The sequence below is a fragment of the Panthera onca genome, chromosome E2 (genome assembly GCF_046562875.1).
Source record: "Panthera onca isolate mPanOnc1 chromosome E2, mPanOnc1 haplotype 2, whole genome shotgun sequence".
In the NCBI taxonomy this organism is placed as follows: domain Eukaryota; kingdom Metazoa; phylum Chordata; class Mammalia; order Carnivora; family Felidae; genus Panthera; species Panthera onca.
This window is the reverse complement of record NC_138353.1, coordinates 8667306-8683582: the sequence shown is the minus strand read 5'-3', so window position 1 is coordinate 8683582 and position 16277 is coordinate 8667306. Positions and strand designations below refer to the sequence as shown.

Sequence of the window (16277 nt, the reverse complement as noted above, 5' to 3'; positions counted from 1 at the left end):
TCCTCCCTCCCACGTGATGGGCGGGCTTCCCGACCATAGCCCCGCCCAGTGTGCCCCCCAGCCGGGGTCTTCCAGACTCGGCTCCGCCCCCGCCCGGGGGCGTGTTCTGGGCGGGGCCGGCGCTGCCGGCTCAGATCGGGGTCAGCTTCACGCTGCCGTAGCTGGAGTTCTCAGTGCGGTAGGCTTGTGGCACGCTGTAGGTGCCCGACACCGCTTCCAGTGGGGCCGCCCCAGGGCAGCTCCAGAGGGCAGAAACGATCGAGCCGGAGGAGCGGGTGCAGCGGGGGTCTGTAGGACTCCTGAGCCAGAGACAGCGCCCCACGGTGCGGCACGGCTAGCGTCGCCGGGCGGACGTGGGGCACGCGGATCCCTGGCGGCCGAGAGGAGCGCAGACGGGGCGGCCGCTGTGGGTCCCAGCCCCAGACCTGAGGCGTCTTCTGAAAGCTCCAGCAGGTCAGCGAGTCCTTGCGGGGATATCCAGACAACTCCTTCCTGTTGGTGGGGAAGGCAGGAGAGGGAAGGCACCGTTGGATCCTGGGGACAAGGCTGAGGTTCAGACCTCGGCTCCTGAGGAGCCTGTAGACGCGAACTCTGCGTTCCGAGGCGAGGACACATTTGTAGGACTCGGGGACCCCTTATGAAGGATGGGAGTTGGGGATGCCTAGCCTCGATTCCTGGGCCCTCGAGGTCCTTAAGGGCCGGGAATCTAGAATTTTCGAATCCTTGGGAAAGAGTATCTGGGAAGCAAAGCAGGTCCCGCCCGAGACCCTTGGAGCCCCGCCCCCGGTCCAGAACCGCTTCTAGGACGAGCCGCAGGTCTCATATTCCTGAGAGCTCACACTAGGAATACCTGGGCGCTGAAAGAGGTAGGGGCTGGGGTCTGAACCTCTGGTTCTCGAGCGTGCTGGAGCTGAAGACTGAGGATAACTGAGTCGGACAGGGGGAGCCGACACCGGGGTTAGGTGTGCTGGCGGCGGTGCCGAGAGAGGACCCAGACTCACTTCGGATAGGCCCGGAAGTCCTTGGCCGAGGTGGTCAGATAGAGCTGATGGCGGTCCAGGACGCCCTGGTCAGATACCGTGAAAGGCTGGCCGGACAGCTCGGGGTTCTTTGTCCAAGGGATTAAAGCCTGAGGAGGATCGGGGGGAGGAGGGATGAAGCAAGGTTTCATACCCATCCCAAGCCCGGGGTCCCAGGCTCAGGATCCCTCTTCCCTGGATGAATCCGAATCCTTCCTGACCAGTCGCAAGCCAGAACACTTTATCTTCGTTCCCCCAAATCAGAGAGCCCTTATGAGGGTCACTCCAAAATCCAAACACTTGCGGGTCGTCGAACACAAGGCCCAGCCGCCCCCCCCCCCACCGCCCCCCAAAACTTTCCCAGCTCCGCCCCCAGACTCAGCTTCCACGTCCCGCCCCTGGAATTCAGTCGCGGGTAGGACAAACGTACCTCTTCGCTTCATCCTCTCTCTAAGGAAGCCTAGCGCCGCCTCCCGACCCGATCTGGTCTCAGAATATTCAAGGCCCGCCCCCACGCACCTTCCGCTACCTCGCTCCGGGACCCCCGCCTCAGAACCCCCTCCCTGCCCCGCCCCGGGATTTACTGGTCGCGCGGCCCCGGCTTCAGAGCTGGGATTTCGGTCTCAGTCCCCTCCTCCTTCTGGCCCCACCTCAAGACGTCCAAGCTCCACCCCCAGGCTCTGTAACCTGATTCCATTCCAGACCATTTAACCCCGACCCCAGACTCAGAATTCCCCGCCCCAGGCTCTCCTAGTCTGGTCCCAAGCTTCAAAGCCCCTCCGGCCCCTCCGCAGGCGCTACAGGCTCTGCCCCAAGGTGGCAGCGGGTCTTCTCCGCTACCTGGGAAGGGCCTCCGCGGTGGTGGTCCGCAAGCTCCAGGGGCTGGGGCCCGACGTAGAAGGTGGGCCTCCGGTCCGGGCCCGGCCGGCCGGTGTACTGAGCCCTCGTCTCACTGCACTGGTGCTCTGTGACCAGCGGGAGGCGCCAGCCGCGGCGTCTGTGCTGCGGGAAGGCGACGCGGGGACCCAACGTGAGGGTGCCTCGTGCTCCAGCGCGTTCCCCACCCCTGACCTCCTCCCCCCCCCCCCCCCCCGCGGACCTCTGCATCCCAGAACCTCACCTTTTCTCCTAAATCCTTGATCCCCACAGTCCGCGTGGGGTCCGAAGGCTCTGGGGCCCTGGGCTGTGCGTAGGGCCCGCCGTGGGTCTTGGGCACGGAAGCCGAGCCATAGGTGGTCTCCCATCTGCTGATGACCTCGTCAAAATCCCAGATGTGTAAATCCTGCTTTGCGGCCGGGGGCAGGGGCTCCGCGACCGTGGACTGGGGACAAGGACGTCGGCTAAAAGGATTCAAGTCTGGCCCGCGAGCCCTGATCTCTCCCTGGCAGTCCTCAACCCTTTCCTCCCAGGCGTCCACGTTCGCCGGCCCCTCCTCTCTCAGACCCAGGACTCTGGGACCCTCCCTCCTCCTTCAGTCAGGGAGGAACGCGAGCGCCCTATCCGCTTTTCTCTCAGCAGGTGTCTGGATCCCCAGGCCTCTCCTTCAGACACAGGAGTCTGGGCTCCCAGTCTCCTCCTGGCCAGGAACCTAGGGTCCTCTTACCTGCACAGTGGGCGGGGGAAAGGGAACAGATGGGATAATGTGGTGGGCGACACCACTGCTGGTGAGATGCCAGTTGGGCCAGGATCCAGGCACCTCGGTCCCAGAGATTGGGGACCATGGCAGACCATAGCGCACAGCCAGGGTGGGACCAGCCATGGTCCCACCCCTGTGGGGTAGCCCAGCAGGAGCAGGCTTGTTGTCACTGTTGCCCCAGGTGACAGGACCCGCCCACCCTGAACCCAGCCAATGGAGGGCCTGCAGGTGTGTGGATGGTTGGATAGAATGAGAAAGAGACCAGGCAACAAGTGACAGGGACTTGGAGAGAGGGGGCACAGAAACGCAAGAGAAGTGGAGGAGAAGAGTCCCAGAGAGAGAGAAGGATGGCCAGAAAAGGGGGCGGAGGGGAAGGGGGAATAGATCAGAGTTTTAGGGAATCTTAGAGACACAGAGACCCCAGGTTGGAGGAGACAGAGGCCACCCACTGCCTCAGGGAACCCAGGAGAAACACCCCCCCCCTTTCCTACAGGGTCCCAGCTCACTCAGCCCCCTCCTCCCTCTGCCAGGCCTGCCTACCTCAGGGGTAACGATTTCCAGACTTCCCCAGGGCTCTCCCTCCCTCCCCGCATCTGCTGAAGGACTCAGCCTGGGCTTTGGCTTCGTGCGTCCTGCCTGCCTTTGATTTGGTTGAAAACTTCCACCTGGATATGGGGGTGGGTGAAGAGGGAGAGACCCACAGACAAATACACAGGGAAATACTTAGCAAAAAAGGGAAGGGAGGCGATGTGGAGAGAGCTTTGAGGAGGAAGAAAAATGCACTCAAGAATGGGTGAGAGGCACTGAATGAGAAACAGAGGTAGAGAGCTACTGACCCAGAGACAAGAGACGGGAAGAGAGAGAGAGAGGGAGGTGGCAAAAAAAAAAAAGAGGGTGGGGAACCACAGATCTAGAAACACAGAGATGTAGAAACAGAGGCAGCCAGTCCCCGCCTGGCCCTGCCACCCCTACCCTTCCCAGGGGCCCAGTCTGGGTTGGTGGGGGATGGGAAAGTTGGTTCTAAAAGAATATGTGTGTGTGTGTGTGTGTGTGTGTGTGTGTGTGTGTGTGTGTGTGTTAAGTCTTAAGATATGGACTGGTGATACATGAAGGGTTACCCCTGACTTCCCTTGGTACTTCCTCACTTTACAGGCCATTTTGTCAAGGCCTCTGCCTCCTCGGCTCCCATTATTTCAACCCCACTGACCCATTCTTCAGATGGGGAAAAGTGAGGCTACCTTCTGCAGCCTGGCACAGGGTCCCACTGACCCCCCCTCATTCAGGCCTCTGGGGCCACTTCTCCTTTTGGATTTTCCTGGCCCATTCGCTGTCCACATGACCCCTGATTCCAGCCAGGAGTCAGGTCAATTGGTCAGAACGTCATGCCACACTCAAGCCGGACACTTCTAAGGTCTATTTCTTTCCCAATATGGGTACAAGTTGGGACAGAAAAGGGAGTAGAAACCTGACTCCAGCTCCCCAGTAGGGCCAAATTCTCTAGTCTCCTGACCTCCGGTCAGTCAACCTTGCTTGTGCTCCTTCTGTGACGGGTGACTCACTACCTCAAAAGAGGACGTTCGAAGCCAACACTTGCCCCATGTGACCACGTAAGATTTCTCATTCAAACCCGGCCTCCCAGCTAGTTGCCTATATGTTCCAGTTTTTATGCTCCCCCACCCACTTCTTGACAGATCACTTCCTCGTCACTCTCTCCAGGGTGAGCAAGATGCCTTCTGAGATCAAGTGGTTAGCAACTGAGAAGCCAAGGGCCTCTGATGGTCGAATCCACTAGAGTTGATCTGACAAATTGTGTATTAGCGCTGATAAACAGTAGACACTCGGCAAAATTGGGCTATTATTATCATCATCATTACCCTCAAGTTCATCCAGGAGAACTCCTACTCATCCTTCAAAACCCCATTTGGTTCCACCACCTGTCTGGCATGGATTGAGCTCTCAGAATCAGAAAGCTGTGATTGCGTGACCATTTCACAAGTTCCCAAACCGAGGCCCGGAGCAGTCAGGCCACCCCTGAGGTCCCTCGGGATCCAGCCGTCTTCTTCCTCTGCCTGCCCCGTTCCTGGGCATGGGCCTCAGGCCCGACCAGTCCGGCTGAGGAGCGTGCAGACGCAGGCAGTGTCAATCCGAATCCATCGCCAGCCTACGCGGCCCTGGGCATCAGCGGTCAGTGCCCGCACGTAGGACTGCTTGGCTTTGCACTCAGATACCCAGTGCCTCCGGTCCACACCCCGGCAGCCCCCTCCCCCCCCACCGGGGCCACCTTCCTCGGTGCTGTCAGCCTTGCAGCGGGTCTCGAAGAAGTACTGGCGGAGGGGACTGCCACCAGCCGCGGGAACCTCGCCCAGCACCTCCACCTCACGCCCACGCAGGTCCACGGCCGTCCGGCGGTCTGTCACCCAGCCGCTGACCGCATCGCACACAGCCAGCTCTCCCCGGCGACTTGCGGGTGCTGTCTCGCTCGCCCCTCGCCGGCTGCGGTTGGCAGGGCGGCCTGCTGGCTCCCCAAAAGTCCCGGCCTCCAGCAGGAAGAGCAGAGGGGGCCCGGCGGGGGTGCCCCTGGACAGGACTACTCGGGGGGACAGGAGGTCCCACTCAGGGGCTAGAAAGGGGGGCAGTGGTAAGGGTGGGGGGTGGGGCTCCATTGGAACGCTGGGGAGGAGGAAAAGGAGGAGGATGGGGAGGGAGCAGGAGGGGCTGAGGAGCATCTCGCTGAGCACCTGAGGACAGAGGGGAGAGCGGGCATTAAGAGGTGAGGGTAAAAACTGAGTAGGGGACGGGGGGGACAGCAGTTGGGAGCTCCAGGCGGACCTGGATGCCAGAACCAGGGGGAGGCCCTTGTTCTAGAACCTGAGGAGGGGGACCTTATACTCTAGGACTTAGATACTGCCCAGCTTCTAGATTAATCACAATTGTTCTACTACTATTGCTAATAATAGCCAACAAATCAACGAAGGGAGAAACACAGGCTGAGAAGTGAGTGACTTATACCAGGCCACACAGCCAGCCAATACCAGAGGCAGGACTTGAGCCCCGTCGGAACAACTCCATTCTGCCTCCTACCTCTACACCCCCGAAGAACCCTAAATCCGGCAGCCTAGAGGAGGTTGACGGTCTCAAAATGCTGAGAAAGGCCATGTCCTGGAATCCTGGCAAGACCCAAGTTCGGCTCAAAACTGCCACTGAGAAGGCAAGACATTTCCTCTGCTATGCAGGGCCTCAGTTTCCCTGTCCCAGAAATCGGCCAGGGGCTGGGAGAGAGCGGTGAGGGCGTGGATGCTTCAGTTTGTCTGCAATATTCTGGAAGTCTCTGGTTCTGGGAAAGAGTGGTGTGGAGGGGACTGGGAAGCAGCAGGTGGTTACCAGACCTGTCAGCACCTCCTCCACCTCCAGGCTCCAGGGCTGGGGGCCCCCAGGCTCTGGGGGGCCCCGGTGGGGGACACAGGTGGTCCCCTCCTTCCTGACATCTCAGGAGAGGGTAGGGGCAGCCATCTAGGGGAAGAAGGGAACAGGCAAGTTATATGGGCAAGTGGGGGGAGGGGACGCGAACACTCCCCTTCTCTGTGTTCCTCTTAAAGTGTAGGGTACCCAGGAGTCAAGGCCGCGCCCCCTTCCCTGGGGCCCCTTCCCTGACCAGGTGATGGCTCCTGGCTGGGATGGGAAGCAGATGGGGGAGGTGTGGGGAGGGGCGAGGAGGGCGGTGGGGGGAAGGGGTGGGAGGGGTAGAGGAGGCTGGAAAAGATTACATCCTCCACGGCCCATTCATCTCCCAGACAGGGCGGGGGCGGTGCTCGTCTGGACCCCCGGGTCCCTGAGGGCCCACACTCAAGAAGCCCTGGGTCCCCGAGGCTGCTTCCTGGAATGTTCTATCCTCACAGGACAGGCCAGGGCCCGTCCGACACTTCTATTGCACATACCTGGAGTGGCTGCCTGCTTTGGCTCGGAGATGGGGAAATGGAAAAAGGGGTGTGAAGGGACCCAACCACGCTGATCCAACCTGGACCCGGAGTGTAGATCCCCAGCTACCTCCTCCCTCAGACCAGAAAGTCCTAGCTCCCAGCAACCACCTCCCCTGATCAGACCTTTGAGCTCTGGTTCCCAGCTGCCTCCCCTTTTTCTCGGGTCCAGATCCCCAGCTCCCTCTCTCACATGCAGGGGTCCGGGAGCCCCGCGCCCTCCTCCCTCGGACCAAGGAGTCCAGACCCCCCCCCCCCCCGCCCCCGCCAGCGCCCTCCTCCCTCGGACCCGGGAGTTCTGGAGTTTAGGACCCTCCTCCCCAGGGACCCCCCGAATACGTACTCCCAGGCCCCTCCTCCCAAAGAAGATTTAGGCCGGGGGGTCCGGTCTCCCGAGACCCTGACGGGGGCGAGCGGCTGCATGGCTGGAGCACTTCCCTCCTGCCTCAGTTTCCTCCGCCAAGCCCCGCCCCCGCAGGCCCCGCCCCCGTCCCTCCCTACCCGGGGGCAGGGCGACCCGGACGCCGGAATCCCGGGGGAGGAGGCGCCGAGGCTCTCACCTGGGGCGCCCTCTTCGGCTCCTCGGCTGCCCCTGGCGCGGCGCGGCTCCTCCTCCCGCTCGCTGGCTGCGGGGACGCCCGCTCGCCCGCCGGCTCCTCGCTGCACACGCTCCGGAGGGCCCGGGAGGGGGCGGGGCGGGGCGGCGCCCGACGGCGGAGGAGGGGCCGGGGGATCCCGCCTTCCACACGCGTGCCGAGACCCCGGGAGCCCGGCCTGGCTCGCTCAGCTCTTGGCCCGCCTCAGCCCCGGGAGGCCAGGCGCCAGCCCCCTTCTCCCTCAGCCCCGGCAGCCGGGACCCCCCCCCCCCCAGCCCCCTCCTCCCTCAGACCCAGGAGTCCCGGCCCCCAGCCCCCTCCTCCCGCAGAGCCGGGAGCCCTGACCCCCAGCCCCCTCTCCGTCAGACCCGGGATTCAGGTCCCCAGCCCCTCCTCCCTCAGGCCAGGAGTCGGGACGCCCAAGGCGGTCCTCCCTCAGACCCAGGAGTCCTCACCCCCAGCCCCCTCCCTCCGCAGACCCAAGGCTCCTGACCAGCAGCTCCCTCCTTCCTTAGAGCCAGGAGTCTGGGCCTGAGATTCCCTTGCCTTGTGCTGCCAATTAAGTGTCAATCCCTGGGCAGATTCCCCCCCCTCTGCTCTCATCCCCACTTTCCCAGGAGCTCCAGGCTAGACATTAACCAGCTGGACTTGGGCAGCGATAAGGCCCGAGGCCCAGGGAGACAGTGGATATGGGGGAGCTCTCCCACAGAGTCCTGTCTGCTGGAATTTCCTGGGTGGGGACTGGGGAGAGGGTCTGTCCTGAGCTCAGATAAGAGAAATTCAAGGTATTCTAGGGCACAGAGACAGCCAAGGGTATGACTTGGGAACACGATGACCTCTGCCCAGAGAAAGAAAATGAATAGTGAGGGACAAAGGGAGACATGGGAAGGGCACATAAACAGAGAGAAAGGGGGGACAGAAACCCAGAGAGAGAAGACCCAGAGAGGGAAGGGGACAGAATCCCAGAAGGGGGACGGAGACCCGTTGAAAAGAGAGAGACCCTAAGACAGACTGAGGTCAGACGGAGTCCTGGGACCGGCAGAGCCCTTCACCCCTCCCCGGGAGCTATTTCAGGAGGAAAGCTGATGCCCATCCTGGGGGGGGGGGGGGGGTCATCCCATACCCCTCCCTCGGCCTAAATATAACATGGCAAGGTGGCAGGAAGGGTGTCCCCGGATTAGGGTGTTCCCTCCTTTTCCCCAGCCTAGCCAAGGCAACATAGAAGGCGCCTACAGTTGTTTATTGGGGGGGGGGGGGGGGGAGGGGCACTTCCCAGCCTTCGAGTGTCCCCTCCGGTCACCTCCATGACCTCTCCTGGCTTCTCCACCTCTTCCTTAAGTACCCAACACATCCCACCCCCTACCAGAGAGACTCTAAGTAACTTCCAGCCTCTGATGGAGTAATACAGGTGAGTTTTCAAAGAAAAGTAAAACACTCTCTGTGCCCCTCCCTCTGGATATCTGGCCCTTCCTCCGTGGTTGCCTTCCAGCTTCTGTGGATCCCTTTCCTCCTCCCCCCCCCCACCGACACACACACACACACACCGGCCTCTGACCCCCTCCCAGGTCACTGCCCTCCTTCCACCTGCTCTCCCTCCTTCCCCTGGGTGTCCTCTCTCCAAGTCTTGGCTCCTCTCTGCATGGGCTTTCTCCTCTTTGGGTCTCTGTCCTGGGTCCTGGGCTCCGCCTTGCGTCTGTCACTGTGAGGAGGTCTGTTCTCCAGTTCTGTCTCCAAACGTGTCTTTCTCTCCATCTCAGAGAGGAGTGACTACCTAAACATTCTATTATTTTCTATCTTTATCAAACCCTGCCCACAATAATCTGTACTTTCTTCCATCGCTCTGTATAGAAAGGTGGTTGGGTTAAATCAGGGGTTTCCAAACTGATTTTTTTTTCTCTCTCTCTCTCAGAGAGGGAGAGTGTGCACACAGGTGCAGGGGAGGGGGGGCAGAGGGAGGAAAAGAGAGTGAGAGCATCTTAAGCAGGATCCACACTGAGTGTGGGGCTCGATCCCACAACCCTGGGATCACGACCTGAGCTGAAATCGAGTCGGATGCTCAGTAGACTGAGCCACCCAGGTGGCCCTCCCCCCGACCCACGCTGAATTTCTTAGCTGCATTCTGAGTTGCCAAGAGGGACCCCATAGAGGTGTGTGTCCCTCAGACCAGATCCCCTCGGATGCCTCACATTGAATCTAGGTAAGTTGCAAGTGGGGGGAGGGGTGGCAATAGCTAAAAATAACAACAACAACATTCTGTAAACCACTGGTTTTAATAAATTAATACAAGTAAAGTACTTTGAATGATGCTTGGCACATAGGAAGCCCTATATGTGTTAGTGATTGAAGCATCCTGCGTCCTCCTCCTCCAAATGCCCTTTGAGTACCAAAAGTCCTCTGAAAATGTTTGGCTTCGTGACCTAGGGTAACACCTTCCCCTCTGAGCCTCAGTTACTTTGTGAGAAACGAGGCTGTAGGATCCAAGGGGGACCCGTGCCTTCCGGCAGGCTGATGCGGCCGTGGGGTCAGGCAGCCTGCCCCCAGTCCTGGACCCTGGGGATGTGCCACGAGACCTTGGGAAGCCACCCCCGTGATCTGAGACTCTGGTTTCTCCCCTGGAAAATAGAGTGTCAGTTTGTCTGACAGCCTTCCTCAGCTGTGGGAGGATGGGGTGGTGCGCCCTGATTTGAGATCTTTGTGATTCTGTGAAAGACAGACTGTGCGTATCTCTTGGGTTCAGAGGCGCTGCCTTTTTCTGCCTTTTTCTTTCTTGGTTACCTTTCTCTTGGGGGCGCTCCGGTCTGTTTCTAAGTCTGATGTCTGTCCCTCTCTGGGTGCCTGACACTCCCCCCCACCATCTCTGTCTCCCACTCTTGATCTCTGTCTCCCTCTCCCTTTGGATTTTCTGCCCCCCGCCTTCCTCTGAGTCTCTGTCGTTCCCTCTCTCTGGGTCTTTGTCTCCTTCTCCCTAAATCTCTCTTCCTCTCTCTTCGGGTCTTTGTTCCCTCTTCTCTGGGTTTCTATCTCTTTCTCTCTCTGAGTCTCCATTACCTCCCAGGTCTCTGTCCCCTCACTTGTGTTTCTGTCCCCCTAACATGTCCTATACACAGTACATACAGTTTGTCCCCTTTTCTCTCCCCTTGTGGCTCTGATCTCCGTGTTTGGAAGCGAAGCTATAGGAGAGGACAGACAGATGGAGAGGGTTTGAATGGCAAAACGATGCAGGTGTAGGGTAAATGGAAGGAGCATCTGCATCTCCCTAGCTCCCCCAGAGGCCCTCTGCGTGAACAACTGAATCCATGGGTCCAGAACCCAGCCCTGCCCCTTATGGTAAGTGACACCAGGCATGTCAGTTCAGTTCGTCTCTCAGACTCCATAACCCCACACTTGCTCCCTGATACATGAATCCCCCCACCCCCCGCCCAAGTGCTCTTATTCTTGGGTCCTGGTGCTACCAGTAAATGCAGAACAAACCAACATGGCCCTATGGAGCCCATACACACAGTCCAACTCAACCTAACATTCCTACAGGACTCACAACGACACAACTTGGTGTAACTCAACTCAGCACGGCCCTACAAGACTCACGTGGTTATACAATTCAGTACGGTTCATCTCAGTGTAGCCCCCTAAACTTCCAGCTATGTAACTTTACACAATTCAACCCAACAGAACCCAGAAAGATTCCCACAGTCATACATTCCAACCCAACTTAACTTAACGTGACCTGGAAAGCTCACATTCGACCACTTGACTCTTTGGGTTTCTACATGACTCACAAGTTCACAGAATCTAAAATAACATAGCCCTACAAGAGTCACAAAGCCACACAACTTCCAACGTGTCTCAACTCAACTCCACAACACCATGCATGAACATGCAGTCAGTCCCAACAATGCCGTGGATGACCACCTCCCTTGACCCAAAATGGCCCCAGGGGACGCATAAAACCACAGAATCCTGCACGATGCAGTTGGACAAGATTCACCTAGACTCAACAACACAGCCCAACCCAGTGAGGACCTAAAAAACGCAACCATGGGATCAAATCTATGTCAACACTTACCACAAAAGGCTCCGTAAGTCTTGCACAACCCAAAGCAATTTAGACCAATGGAGTCTCTCCATCAACTCAGTATAACTCGTTGCCATTCACGGTCACTTAAGGAAGTACCCATAGGAGCTACCAAACCGCAACTCAAGACCCAACAAGACTCAGTGTTCCCCAACTCGTGACCACTTAACCTAGTTCTTCCTCTACCCAACCCCCTCCCCCTAACCTTCCCTTCTCCCCCTCCCTCCCTCCCTCCAAGGAAACGTGAGGTCCTGCTGACCTCCACAGTCCCTCACACTTCGGTGACCATGTGTTTCCCAGGGGGGGCCCAGAGTGGAGGTGGTAGCTCAGGCATCTCTCCGTCCACCAACCCCCCATTGACCTTGCCCTCCAGTGGGCCACAGGGCTGCGTGTCCACATGGCTGTACATTCCGGCCTCTTCGCCCTCTGTCTCCCGGTGGTAAAAGTAGCTGAAGTTGGAGACAATGACCGGCACAGGCAGGGAAATGGTCAGCACACCGGCGATGGCGCACAGAGAGCCCACTATCTTGCCACCCACAGTGACGGGTGCCATGTCTCCATAGCCGACCGTGGTCATGGTGACCACCGCCCACCAAAAGGACTCAGGGATGCTGGTGAAATGGGAATCTTCCCGGTCGGCCTCCGCAAAGTAGACTGCGCTGGAGAAGAGAACCACACCGATGAAGAGGAAGAAGATGAGGAGACCCAGCTCACGCATGGAGGCCCGTAGTGTCTGGCCCAAGATCTGCAGGCCCTTTGAGTGCCGGGACAGCTTGAAGATCCGGAAGACGCGCACCAGTCGGATAACTCGTAGTATGGCCAGTGACATGGCCGGCTGGCCCACGCCCCGTTGCCTGGCTAGCTCGGTGCCTAGCGCCACAAAGTAGGGGAGGATGGCCACAAAATCGATGAGGTTCATCACGTTCTTGAAAAAGGCCGCCTTGCTTGGGCAGGTCGCCAGGCGCACCAGTAGCTCAAAGGAGAACCAACAGATGCACAACGTCTCCACCATAAAGAACGGGTCATCGAAGCGCATGCGAGACAGGGTTCCGGGCACTGGGCTGGAGCCATTCAGCCGAGCAGGGAACTGCAGGGAGGAAGGGGGTCAGAGAGGACCACACCAAGACTGGAACACACTCGAACGGCCACATTTATGGTTTAAATGTCCAACTGCTTCTGTGCAAACTGGTCAGTGGTCACTGCTCCCAGGCCTCCAGTGCCCCAGCTGTCCTAGACTCCTTTCCAGAACCCTGGGGATCATCCCTGCGTGGCTGACTGTAGGGTCCCTGATCCTTCACTGGTGGGGCCTCCTAGAATGGTGCCTGAGTGAGACTCAGTCTCTTCCTTCCCAAAGTCCCACCGCAGCACTGATTTTCCAGATGGGGAGGGTCGCCACCCTGGTCCCACTTCCTCGTGCTCTGCCCTCCCTACCCCCAGCCCAGACTCTAATGGTTAAAGGCCTTCTCTGAACACCAAACCCTGCCCTCATGGCCCTCAGCCTGACTTTATTTGTGCTGGGTTGCTCCTACCTCAGCCTTCAGGCCTCACTCTTCTGTCTCCAGCTCCCTCCAGCCCATCCTTCTCTTGCTTACTGCCAGCCGCACGGACCCCTGATTCTTCAGTCTCTCCTCCCTTGCTTCATTTCTTAACGTACCTGTCTTCCCGCCCTCCCGCCCTCGGCCAGCCCGTTTCTCACCTGCCTCAACCCCACCCAGTGATAGGAAGGTCCTTAGGCCCCGCCTCCATTAAGCTATCCCTTCCCGGCCCCCAGCCCAGCTTTTGAAGGTAAATTCCCCTGGTCAGGCCCGGTCCCTGGGTTGCCCACCTCTCAAGCCTCTTGCCCCACCTGTGATTGGCCGCTCCCCCAACAAGCCCCCCCAATGCCCCGCCCGCCCATAGCCAGGCCCCACCTTCCCGAGAGGCCCCGCCTCCCAGTGCCCCTCACCCCCGCCTTGTAATTGGCCAGATCCCCGTGGACCCCGCTCAGCTCCTCCCAAGCCCCGCCCCTCTCCACCCAGGACACGCCCCCTCACCGGGCCGGCAGCCGCCACGGCAGCTAGCCCCGGGCTGTCGCGGTCGTTGCGGAAGTCGGGCAGCGTCTCGAGGCAGAAGACGACGATGGAGACGAGGATGACGAGCACGGAGACGACGGCGAGCACGCGCGCGGCCTGCGAACTCTCGGGGAACTCGAAGAGCAGCCAGAGCTGGCGCGCGAAGGCGCGGCGGGGCAGGGGGCGCTCGGGCGGCAAGGGGCAGCCCTCGTCCTCGCGCAGGCGCGCCAGCGCCGCCGCGCCCAGCCCGTAAAAGGCCACCTCCTCCAGGAAGACGTCGAGCGGCACGTGCGCCGGCCGCCGCAGCCGGCCGCCGGACTGGTAGTAGTAGAGCACGGCGTCGAAGCTGGGCCGGTGCCGGTCAAAGAAGTACTCGCGGCGCGCGCAGTCGTAGAAGCGGTCCCGGCGCGCCGGGTCCCCTAGCAGCGTGTCCGGGAAGCGGCCCAGCGTCCGCGCCCGCGTCTCGAAGCGCAGCCCGGCCACGTTGAGCACCAGCCGCTCGCAGCAGCCGCACGGCGGCGGGCACCGCGGCTCCATGGCGCGCGCAGCCCCGGCGACCCGCGGACGGACGTGTGGCCCCGACGCCCGACCCGGCCCGGCCCCGCCTCGGCCGCCGCCGCCGCCGCCGCCGCCGCCCCAGGCTGGTGTCCGGTGTCCACGCGTAAAAATAGCCCGGCCGTCCGGCCAGGGCGCGGGGGAGGGGGCGCCTGACCCTGGAGGGGCAGAGGGCGGCCGCGCGCCCTCTGCCGGGGCGCCCGCCCTCCCCCCCAGCCGCCGCCGCGCTGAGCTTGCTTTCTCCGCGCGCATCCGCTTTCGGGTCCCCGTTCCCTGTGTTTCGCTCTCGCCCGGGACCTCTATCCCTCGTCTCTCCGGGTTTCCGTGTGTGTCTCTCGTCTCTTTTTATGAATTGCCCAGCCCCTGTGCTGGAGTCACAAACTTCCAGGTCTTTCTTTCTGTTATCTTCTACATCTCTGCGTCTGGCTATATCTTCATTTTGGGTGTCTGTCGAGGGGTGTATCTCTTGAGTATCTCAGTGGGTCAGTTATCTCTGAGTTTTGCAATTCTAGAAGACTCAGTGCTTGGGGGTCTCTGCCAGTAATCTGTGTCTTGGTCTGTCTGGATCTCCGTCTTTGACGCTTGTATCTTAGGGGTGTGTCTGTCTATCGCTGTCTCCCTTGCTATCTGTCTCCCCCCTCCGTCGGAGTCTCTTCTCATGATCTCTTAGGACTCTGTGTCTCTCTGTCCCTGGGTTTCCGGGGGGGGGGGGGGCTCCCCTTTGGGTCCGTTTCCCTGTGTTTCGGAGTTATGGCGAGTTTCTGTCTCAGGGCCTCTGGAGGACTCCGAGTCTCTGGAGTCCTGTCTCTGAATCTCTTTCTGACTAAAACTGTAGATCGGCTCTGCCACCGGCCTGGTGGTTGCCCCGTCCTGGAGACGCTCCAGCAACTGCAAACCATGAGCCTGTGCGCCCCACACCCGGTTCCCTCGCCGAGGTCTCCCCCTGTCTTCTCGGTCAGACATCCCGAGACCCAGGGAAGCCTGAGCTGTAACCCTGGATAGTGGAAACAGAGGCCGAGCCTGCCAGGAACAGGTGGGGGGTGGGCTGGGGAGATGCCGCAGGGTCACTCGAAGGGACCAAAGGACAGACAGACGATGGCCTTCCAGCCACCGGTATCCTATGACACCGCGTAAAAATAGCCCCATCTGATAGGCTTGGGGGGAAGTGGTGGGGATAGGTTACCCGGACTCCAGGGAATGGGGTCCCGCGCGCCCTCTGCTGGGCAAGTGCAGAGAAGCACGAAGGTTACTCCCTCCGAATGTAGGCCCTCTTCCGTGTGTAATTTCTGGGAAACTATGTCACCATCCTTCTGGATTTCTGTGTCCCTCTTTCTGGGTCTCTGTCTTACCCCTCTCTGCGTCTATGTCTCTGTCGTTCTCAGAGACCCACAAGGAGACACCTTTCTGTGGGTCTCTGAACTCTGTGAACTGAACCCTTCTCCCTGCAGCCATGCCTTACACCCTCATACCTTGCACCCTCCTTAACGCACAGGTGCTCCGCCTTGCCGTTTCTAGACCGTTCTTCCTCCCTCTGACTTTTAAATTTTTTTTTTTTTTTAAGTAAGCTCTACGCCCACCATGGGGTTTGAACTCACAACCCCAAGATCAAGGGTCTCGTGCTCTACCCGGCCAGCCAGGCACCCCCTCCCTCAGCTCTTTTGAAGCTTAAGCTATCCACGGACACTTCCCATCCTTCCCTACTGAACTCACCCCTTCCCTTCTGGCCACTCCTACTCTTTCATGGAAGATTTGAGAACCTGGCTTCCTATCCCTCCTAAAACTGTCATAGGGGCGCCTGGGTGGCTCAGTCAGTTAAGCCTCCGACTTCAGCTCAGGTCACGATCTCGTGGTTCTGAGTTCGAGCCCCGCATCTGGCTCTGTGCTGACAGCTCAGAGCCTAGAGCCTGCCTCGGACTCAGTGTCTCCCTCTCTCTCTGCCCCTCCCCTGCTTGCACTCTGTCTGTCTCTCTCTCTCTCAAAAGTAAATAAACATTAAAAAAAAAAAAAAAAAAAAGGCAACTTTCAGCCCCACTCTTTTCCTTGGGACACCCGCCCAGGCCAGGCCAGATGGTGAGGTCCACGTGGAGAGGACCCTGGGTTCCTGGCTCCCGGCCGAGGCTAAACTCGCAGTTGAGAATAAATCAGGCTTGTGAGTGAGCCATCTGAAGGGCCACGTTCTCCTGCCCCGCTGATGCTCCGGGAGCAGAGGTAAGACCTCCCTCAGCCCCCCACCCCCCACCCCCCTCCAAACCCTGCCCTGATCGCAGACCTGGGACTGTAATAAATGATCTTTGTTGTTTTCAACCACGCAGGCTTTGGGTGGTTTGTCAGACACGCTGTGGCAATAAATAACAGAAACATGGCCTCTCGGTAC

At 59.6% G+C, this 16277-nt stretch overlaps 3 protein-coding genes across 4 annotated transcripts; all 3 read right to left on the bottom strand.

Annotated features, from left to right (window-relative positions):
• Positions 1-8: 8 nt before the first annotated feature.
• On the bottom strand, positions 9-3093 carry SAXO3 (stabilizer of axonemal microtubules 3). Its single transcript, XM_078439550.2, is given in 6 exon segments — positions 9-221; positions 223-492; positions 1002-1129; positions 1860-2021; positions 2140-2340; positions 2623-3093. Coding segments are annotated over 6 exon segments (1008 nt in total). The 5' UTR covers positions 2779-3093; the 3' UTR covers positions 9-130.
• A 1342-nt stretch (positions 3094-4435) lies between these two features.
• NTF4 (neurotrophin 4) lies at positions 4436-7444 on the bottom strand. 2 transcript variants are annotated; one of them, XM_078439206.2, is made up of 3 exons: positions 7190-7444; positions 6042-6165; positions 4436-5393 (listed from the first exon to the last, which is right to left on the bottom strand). In XM_078439206.2, exon 3 carries the CDS (start codon positions 5379-5381, stop codon positions 4749-4751), a length of 633 nt encoding a protein of 210 aa, XP_078295332.1. In that variant the 5' UTR covers positions 5382-5393; positions 6042-6165; positions 7190-7444; the 3' UTR covers positions 4436-4748. The 2 variants fall into 2 exon arrangements, with proteins under 2 accessions (XP_078295332.1, XP_078295333.1); XM_078439207.2 differs by lacking the exon at positions 7190-7444 and adding an exon at positions 6973-7178.
• Positions 7445-9476: 2032 nt separating this feature from the next.
• KCNA7 (potassium voltage-gated channel subfamily A member 7) lies at positions 9477-15882 on the bottom strand. The gene is made up of 2 exons (XM_060651695.3): positions 13331-15882; positions 9477-12384 (listed from the first exon to the last, which is right to left on the bottom strand). The coding sequence occupies exons 1-2, from the start codon at positions 14153-14155 to the stop codon at positions 11569-11571; spliced, it is 1641 nt and encodes a 546-aa protein (XP_060507678.3). The 5' UTR covers positions 14156-15882; the 3' UTR covers positions 9477-11568.
• Between the last annotated feature and the right edge of the window lie 395 nt (positions 15883-16277).

Bases quoted from the DNA above. Each gene is read 5' to 3' on its own strand.
- NTF4 (XM_078439206.2), bottom strand. From the start codon at position 5,381: ATGCTCCTCAGCCCCTCCTGCTCCCTCCCCATCCTCCTCCTTTTCCTC.
- KCNA7 (XM_060651695.3), bottom strand. From the start codon at position 14,155: ATGCGCGCGGAGAAAGCAAGCTCAGCGCGGCGGCGGCTGGGGGGGAGG. The intron at 12,385-13,330 runs GTGAGGGGGCGT...TCCTCCCTGCAG, and splicing joins CCGTGGCGGCTGCCGGCCCG to TTCCCTGCTCGGCTGAATGG.